The 8,974-nt window shown below is 38.0% G+C and overlaps 1 protein-coding gene across 15 annotated transcripts in view; it reads left to right on the top strand.

Moving 5' to 3' along the window:
* rims1a (regulating synaptic membrane exocytosis 1a) overlaps nucleotides 1-7,561 on the top strand; it is a 66,523-nt gene extending 58,962 nt beyond the window's left edge. For all 15 annotated transcript variants that reach the window (XM_083539375.1, XM_083539386.1, XM_083539388.1 and 12 more), the window contains 9 exons: nucleotides 482-594; nucleotides 804-913; nucleotides 1,084-1,244; nucleotides 2,061-2,275; nucleotides 4,197-4,347; nucleotides 5,798-5,910; nucleotides 6,063-6,164; nucleotides 6,309-6,448; nucleotides 6,557-7,561. In XM_083539375.1, the coding sequence (XP_083395501.1) occupies nucleotides 482-594; nucleotides 804-913; nucleotides 1,084-1,244; nucleotides 2,061-2,275; nucleotides 4,197-4,347; nucleotides 5,798-5,910; nucleotides 6,063-6,164; nucleotides 6,309-6,448; nucleotides 6,557-6,769 (1,318 nt within the window). In that variant the 3' untranslated portion in view covers nucleotides 6,770-7,561. The remainder of the gene's footprint in view (nucleotides 1-481; nucleotides 595-803; nucleotides 914-1,083; nucleotides 1,245-2,060; nucleotides 2,276-4,196; nucleotides 4,348-5,797; nucleotides 5,911-6,062; nucleotides 6,165-6,308; nucleotides 6,449-6,556) is intronic.
* Nucleotides 7,562-8,974: the final 1,413 nt, after the last annotated feature.

Raw genomic sequence — 8,974 nt, forward strand, 5'->3', positions numbered from 1 at the left:
GGATTAATATAAAAGAAGAACCTTTACAGATTTAAATGATGTATTGCTCTTATCTGTACGATCAAAAAAGACAGAGTATTTCAAGTTTGTTTCGCCGCACAAAATGGCACAAAATGCGTTGGCGCATTTGTCGACCCCAGAGGGTTAATTGCCACATGTGTGCATCGTGGTGGATTTTGGTGCTTATTTGAGACTTGGTACAGTAGTAAAAAAAATGTTTTATAGATTTATATATATATATATATATATATATATATATATATATATATATATATATATATATATATATATATATATAAATATATATATATATATATATGTATGTATGTATGTATGTGTATATATATATATATGTATGTATATGTAAACTTTTCTTTTTTTTTTTTTTTTTTTTACTGAAGAAATCTTAATCATTTGCATATATCCAAAGACTATTTCTTCTTTTTGTTTTTTTCTTTGTTTCCTTTTCCATCATTTGTAGGGTTCATCCACATGCCAGTACAGCATACACTTCATCGGCAGGAACTTCCTCGTCAGCACGCAGAGGCCGACAGTTACCCCAAGTCCCAGCTAAAAGCAGTAGTGTAGAACAAGGTATAGCACAGTGCAATACATTTTGTTACGTTTCTAATACGTTTTTTTTTTTCCTCTTTTTTCTCATTTTTTTATAAATATTATTATGACCATGACCTTGAATATTTTGAAGATTTCAATGTGGTATGAATAAATAACACATCTAAAATTACTATAAGTGTTTCTATTGTAATGTATTTTGTATGTACTGTCAACTGCTTATGTTTTAGCCCTTGCTTCGGAGGAGCGAACACGGCAGATGAAGGTACATTCCTTTAGGACAGCAGCTCCCTCCAGTACCAGCCAGGACATGGAGAGGGCGCTCAAGAACAAAAGAGAGGTAACCTCTCCTGTCTTTACACACTATTCGTCAGGCCCATTTTCAAAAGGGATTTATCCTTAGTATTTACAAATAGCATTATAGATTTTCAATTATTTATTACTTTATTTATTAACTTCGTTAGTTAGTGATTTTGCCCCTACTTTGAATTTGTTTTTCTTTTCTTACAGCTGTATAAAGAGCAGCGAAGGAGCTGTGATAATGTATCCCATAAATCCTCAGACAGTGATGTCAGCGACGTGTCAGCCATCTCTCGTGCCAGCAGTGCCTCAAGGATAAGTAGCACCAGCTACATGTCCATCCAATCAGAGCGGCCCAGGGGTCATTTTAGGTCAGTCTCTCTCTCTCTCTCTCTCTCTCTCTCTCTCTCTCTCTCTCTCTCTCTCTCTCTCTTCTCTCTCTCTCTCTCTCTCTCTCTCTCTCACACACACACACACACACACACACACACACACACACACACACACACACACACAACAAAGAAACTACACAGCTTTTTTGTTCAAAAGTTGAAAATCATCAAAGGTTACATACAGTAGGCATATATTATTATCAATGTCTTCTCCCCCACACATTTCTAAATAATTCTCTGGGGCCTTTTGGGGCCTTATGTCTTCATATGGGATTTAAAATATAAATATTTCTATAAAACCAACAGTTACAATTCTCATATCTCGCAGCATATTTTTTTATCGTTTGATTAAAAAAAAATAATGATGCAGCATAAAACTCAGAATAAGAGTAATTCCCTGGTTACTTATAATCATATTGTAACCTTAGCATCATTACACATAATAATACATAAGCATATGTTCTTCCCCAAATCGTTACTTGAAAGTTGTAGGAGGCATGCAATTGTATAGGATGTCATTTGATGCAGGAGCATTACATTTTCCCTTTACTTGAACAAGGGGACCCAAACCTGTCCCAGCACGACATTGTTCCTGGAGCCATATCTATTAAGATATGGCTTAAATGGGTTGGAGTGCAAGATCTTACTGTAAATGGCCTTAGTTGCTGGAGAAAAGACCTAAAACCTAAAATCCTAAAAATCTACCTTCCCATATATTAAGAGTAGAATGATCAGGCCAGAAAGCATTTAAGAACTTCATGGAATTTTTCAATTACTTCTCTCTTTGTTTTTCAGCCGCCATGTTCACCCATCCAGCATGTTGAAGAGCACGAGTGTGAGCGGTGAAATCTTCACCCTGGAGCGGACAGATGGCAGCCAGTCAGACACGGCCCTGGGAACACTGGGGACAGGAGGGAAGAAGCGGCGCTCCAGTCTTAGTGCTCGTGTGGTAGCCATTGTGGGTATTCCCTCACGACGCAGTAGGAGCACCTCTCAGCTTAGCCAAACAGGTGTGAGGTCCACACACTCACACACCTTCCAATTTCTTTAAAGTGATATCAGGGAGGTCAAGCTGTTTCATTTCATTCTTGGTGTCAGTGTTTACCTGTAAATATATCAGTAAAGATTTAGCTGGACATGATTTGTCTGGTTTAGACACAACAGTTGAAATAATGAGATTAAAATCTGATTAATTAGAACTTAATCAGATTTTAGAGAATGTGTTAATTAAGGTGCATCCTATTTGAGTAAGATGTCTTACAAATGAACAGACAGATCCTGTGAGCCCTAAATGCACGATCACTTGCACATAAGATGTAGTGGGTAAAACCTATGCAATAACTGAGTTTATGCAATGTTCTAGAAAGTTATATTTCTAGTAACTAGTAAGTAAGTAGTGAGTTCTAGTAAGTTATAAGTAACAAGATATGGTTTAAGAAAGACAGGATCATGTAAGAATATTAAGAATGTGATGATGCATGAGACCTGAACATTAGCAACTGCAGAGCTAGTTAAGGTAGCAGTAGTAATCTGTCTTAGTCTCCTTCTTTATTTTGTATACCCTTGCTCTAGTGGCATTTGGTAATTGCCCCATACCCTTTGTCATTACCATAGAACAGATAGACCTATAAGCCTGTGAGATTTGAAGCTGAGAATGTAGCATTTTTTTTCTGTAACATTGGCAGGATTTAACTTTGTAAGCTCGAGATGAACCTGGATCCTAATCAGATGTAATGCAGACAAATTCCTTTGAAGTTGAATGTGATATCTTTTAAAATCCCATATTTTAAGCTCTGACTATTTATGGTTTAATAAATGGATATCAGAAAAAAGAAACAAATTAAATAAGGATGGTAGAAACAAAGTTATTGGGCCATGCAACTGCCAAGCTCCTGGACAATATCTTAAAAGGCCTATCAGATGATAAATCAGACCGAGTAGCAGAGGTTCTATAAATCAGTATTTTAAAGAGCTGCAATGGTGTACAGCAACTTTTTTTTTTGCTCTCTGTAGATTTCCATTGGTAATTTAACAAAGAAAATCTTTTATTCTTCCTATATATTTCTATTTTTAGTCAGATAAGTGATACAACTCTAATACTCGATGAATGACAGCTAATCACAATGCTGTGCGCTCAGATTTCATTTAATAGTATACCAGTGAAAATTGGAAACTTGCTTTCATTTCCCTGTGTCCATGTAGGTTTCCTTTAGGTTTTTAGTTTATTTTCTTCAACCATAAACATAGCAGTAGGTGGCTATGAAAAAATTCTTTTTTTTTTTCTGTTTAACACACATAGTAGCATTGTGCCCTGTGTCGGACTGGCATGTCATCGAGAGTGTGTTCCAGCGTCACACCCAGTGTTTGAAGGATTGGCATCTGATCCACAATGACCCAGATCAAAAAAAGTGGTTAGTGAAGAGAATGAGTATCTTTTGGAAAGTTAGTGAAGGTTTTAGTTCAGTATTTGCCAGGCTTTTTTTCCTTCTACCTCTAATTAATCATATAAACAGGTTTATGTGTACCTCTCAACAGAACCAGCAAATGGTAGCACATGAAAAGTGTGACATACCTCAATTGTATTTAACACCCAGTCAGTACGACTTTAGGATCTGGCATATTCCAGTTATCTGCAATCCATCAAAAGACCATAAATAATGAACACAGCACACCATGCTATCCAGCAGGAGATGGTTCTACTCAACGTGTCCAAAGCATCTTGTCTCAGACAGCAATATTTCCTCTTGAATGAGTAACGCCAGCAGTGGGTAAAATATATTTTTTTGACAAAAAGGGCTATTGTATATTTATTTTTTCCCTCCAAACATGCACCAATTCTCTGTTAGTGTCCTTTGTCCTTCATGTGAGTCATTTTATCTAGCAATCTGACTAATGAGAAATGTAAAGGAAATGTTTACTATTTCTATATAGAAGCAGCAAATAAGAAGACAAAAGGCTCAAGTCAGATCCAGAGGAGTCAGGAGACAGGCATGGCAGTGGAGTATCCCCGCAATGCAATGGCTCGCCAGGCCAGTCGCGAGTCCACTGATGGCAGCATGAACAGCTACAGCTCTGAGGGGAAGTCAGTATCATAACACACACACTGCAAATTCTATTTTGATTTCTGATTCTCTATGCCAGACGTTTTCAGCCTGTGAAACTACAATTATAAATACCACAGATGACCTAAAGGCAAATTCAAACTATTCATGCATTAGGCTTATTATTATATAAAATTATACTGTAAAATCTCAGCCATTTTTTAGCGCTAGAGTGCTTTTTATTCCTGAAGTTAAAATACATTTGAGTACACATTGACCGTATTTATAGGTCAACTTGTTTAAAAGGTTTTTTAAATTATTGAGGTTTGGATTAAACCTGGTCTGAACAGTGAAACTCTTTGATTAAGATAAGAACTCAATAATAAATATAATCATAAACTTGACAATGGTGAGTCTCTGAAGCACACTTTTTCTATGACAACTGAAGTTTAAAGATTTTCAAGACCACCACAGTGGTTGTTTTTTTTTAAATGTACAAAGAGTAAGAATGTCTACTGACTTTTTGACCTGGTGTCATATGTGTGTTTCGGATCGAGGGTGTTGTGTAAATCTTCTGGACAGATGTGTTGTTCAGAAGATAAGCTCATGGAAAAAGAGCTTAAGGTGGGCTATTTTTGCACTGATTTGCACACTTAATATGTCCATTGTTTTAGCCGCTCAGTTTTTGGGGCCAGATGGAGAGCATTCTACCCCTCTAATAATTAAAATATCTATCATCTGTGGAAATGGGCCTCAGCAGGGTTTTAGACTGAGCACAGAACAGAACAGCTATTGCTCACTGTAGAGTGGAATGGCCGGTCACACCGACCCGCAGCAATCCAACTCGGAGCCGGACAAAGTGCAAAACTGAAGCGACAGTGTGATTTAAAGTTAATTGCACATTGATTCGTATGAAATAGGGGTATCTCTTATATGGTAGCATGACAAGGGCTGGCACTGCTTGCAGACATTCCAGTTGGAGTTAGCTCATGGAAACTGTGCTGGTCTCAAAGGAAATATCGCCTGTGTTTGAGGGGCCGCAGCACAGGACGTGGTTTACATACCGCACTTAATAAAGGTCTGCTGTTCACAAATGTACAGAGTTTAACTCTCAACCTTTTCTAATGCATTTTATATTTCATTAGTGGCAGGGATGAAATTACAGTAAATATATGCTAATAATCTGAGTAATTTCATTAAAGAAGCATGCTGTATGCGAATATCCTAGATACATTTAAAATCATTGTCTCACTCAACCATTTTTAGAATCTCAATTTACATTTCAGTTCATTTATGTCTGGAGGTCTAAAACTAAAGAATTGTTTGTGTATGATCATGCTTTTATTTCTTCATTGGGATAAAATTTTCTCACAAGATTAGCTGTAGGCATAACAATAATGATTTTTTTATTAACGTGTGTGTGTGTGTGTGTGTGTGTGTGTGTGTGTGTGTGTGTGTGTGTGTGTGTGTGTGTGTGTTTGTGTGTGATAGTCTGATCTTCTCAGGTATGAGGTTGGGTGCTGACGGCCAGTTCAGTGACTTCCTCGATGGCCTTGGACCTGCACAGTTAGTTGGGAGGCAGACACTAGCAACCCCCTCGATGGGTTAGTGTTCATTCCAGAGATTTGACTTAAAATTTAATTTGGCTTAATTACGAATAAATAAACTAAATTTACATGTGTAAATTTCTACCAATCACAATACTGGCATTGTTGAACAATAGAAAAATACTAATGTTAGTTACTGTGCACTTTAGGAGATGTTCAGATCGGCTTAATGGATAAAAAGGGACAGTTGGAGGTGGAGGTGATCAGGGCACGTGGCCTTACCTCCAAACCAGGATCAAAATCGCTGCCAGGTAAAAGTGTTCTAATCTTGTATTTGATTCTGATTGACAGTGTGTTAGACATCTTGGAAACATTTGCAGCACCACCATGAGTGTGGTTTTATTTGTATTTTTTTACTGTCTCTGTGATTTGATGATAGTGTTTTCTGTCCACAGCTCCATATGTCAAGGTCTACTTGCTGGATAATGGCGCATGCAAAGCCAAAAAGAAAACTAAGATTGCACGAAAAACACTCGACCCATTGTATCAGCAGCCACTGCTGTTTGAAGAGAGTCCGCAGGGTAAAGTTCTGCAGGTAAGAAACAGAGGTAGAGGTGTATTATCCTATCTGGCCTCTTTTGCATTGATTTTGAGTTTGTGTAAAATCGTGTTACAATCGTGTGAGATGTGTTTTCCCTGACAGGTAATAGTGTGGGGTGACTATGGACGCATGGACCACAAATGCTTCATGGGAGTTGCACAGATCCTTTTAGAAGAGCTGGACCTTTCTAGTACAGTCATTGGCTGGTATAAACTGTTTCCCCCATCCTCATTGGTGGACCCAACACTAGCTCCTCTTACTCGGCGTGCTTCCCAGTCATCACTCGATTCAGGGCCAACAGGCGTCAGGTCCTAGTGAACAGGAGAGAAGAGGACACGAGATAAAACATGCCCGAATAGAGCAAAGGCCCATGGCAAAAAATAAAACGCCAAAGGGGCAGCCAGGAAGACGGACAGATTCACGATCAAAGCTTTGCTGGAGCCTGACAATCAATTCTCCTCTCTTTTATTTCTGACCTTTGGATTGCTGAGATTTTCCTTGATCCACTCTGCTCCTTACTGCATGTTCTGTTTGTTTTAGCCATGTTGCTGAGATGATGATGATGATGATGATGATGATGATGATGATGATGATGATGATAATGATGAGCGAGCCCAAATTAAAAGAGGGAATGACAAGCAGCGGAAAGCAATCCCCTGTGGCTGACAGAGAGAGAGGGAGAGAGCGAGAGACAGAGAGAGAGAGAGAGAGAGAGAGAGAGAGAGAGAGAGAGAGAGAGAGGAGCCGAACCGTGGTGCTGGTTGCCTGAGTGCTTCTTGCCAGTCAGTAACATTTAGTAGCTATTTTATAACCATATAAGGTGTGAGTGAGAGTATGTGAGACAGAGGTGTGATGCCAGATCAGTGAGACTAAAGACACCTTTGTCCCTCCCTTAGCCCAACTGTATAGTAAGCTTCTTTGCTGAAGGGATAAAGGGCAAGGGCTAGTCTTCTCAGAGTTTCCCCTCCTCCTCACGAACAGTGAGCGCAGGGCCTCTCCTCAGGTCAGGCCTACATTAAAACCTTTGTCTGTTTACAGCAGTTACAATCGACTGCTTTGCCTTTTTTTTTTTTTTTTTTTTTTTTTTACTTTCTCATGTATTTGTTACAGACACACCTTGTAGAATGTGAACACATGGCTCAATCGGACAGTTGTGTTGTTTAAGCTTGAAGGAAGATGCAAACCCACACTCAGTAGAACACTGGGACTGAGGTTTATTTCAGCCTGGCCAGGAGATTATAAGAATGGCCAACTGACGTAAATACACTAATAATTCTGGCCGCCCAGGGTACTGGCCCTTAGATATACTTTGTGCTCTTGAGAGTAAATAGAGAATTGGTCACTAAGGACAGACACCGTGCACACGGGTAATAGCCGGGCACTTTATTTGACTTGGGTCATTGGGACCTGCCCATAAATGAATTTCTATCTAAGTAGAGTTATTTTGAAGCAAGCACGAATGCTTGATATTTTTAAAACTACATTTTAAAAGAAGATATATATATAATAAATTAATAAAGAAATCAAGTTCTCTTCCCGAGCATCTGGACGAACGTGATAGTAAGTGAGAGGTGGTTTAGGAGCAGGCCTGACACGGTGACCTCCCAAAACTCACCACCTTCTCTTCCCAACATGGGCAACAGCATGACTCTGGAACGTTCCAAGCTGCATGCACATTTTGTAAAACAAGACAGATGAGAAAAAAAGAGACTAAAATAATGTGTGTTAGTTCCACATACTGTAGGCCAGCTTGTATGTTGCATGTACTTGTACAGTTTGCTCGTACTTGATATTAATAGATTAACCAATAAAATGAAGCCATTCATTCCATGTGTGGGCATTTGGCCAAGTTCAGCCATGCACACAGCCCTCATTTTGGGGCAGAATGTCTATAATGAGTTTTTGACTTATTTCCTTTTTTACCCTATGGATAAATAAGTTCTATTCTGTAGTACTGAGCAAACATGAGGCCCTAATTTTTTACTAAATATGTTGGTGTTCTCTGTAGTCTACTACTGTGGGGCTCGAACTAACCTAGATAATAATAAAAAATAATAAAAAAAAAACCAGAATGAAATGTTTTTTTATATATATATATATATATATATATATATATATATATATATATATATATATATATATATATATATATATATATATATACACAAGGTGGACCCCTGTTAAAATTTTATTAACGCTCTGTCTCCTGGCTCCATTGAATGAAACAAAGGCTGAGAAATGACACCTCCAGAGTTTTTGGTTCTTTCAGATATATGTGGCTATAAAATAATCACTATAATTGGGACCTCTGCTTATCTGTTACAGCATTAGAACAAAATCCATGAGATGTTTTGATAAAAAAAAAAAAAAAAAAATACAATAAAATACAAAATTTACTTTTCATGTCCGTTATAACAGACCTTTTTTCCTTTGTCAGTATTACTCAAGGATACTGATTGTTTACAATTCATGTGTCCCACTGAAACAGAATAGAAAGTATTCACTGCAACATTTCTTGTT

The sequence above is a fragment of the Silurus aristotelis genome (assembly GCF_946808225.1).
Source record: "Silurus aristotelis genome assembly, chromosome: 4".
NCBI classification, from domain to species: Eukaryota; Metazoa; Chordata; class Actinopteri; order Siluriformes; family Siluridae; genus Silurus; species Silurus aristotelis.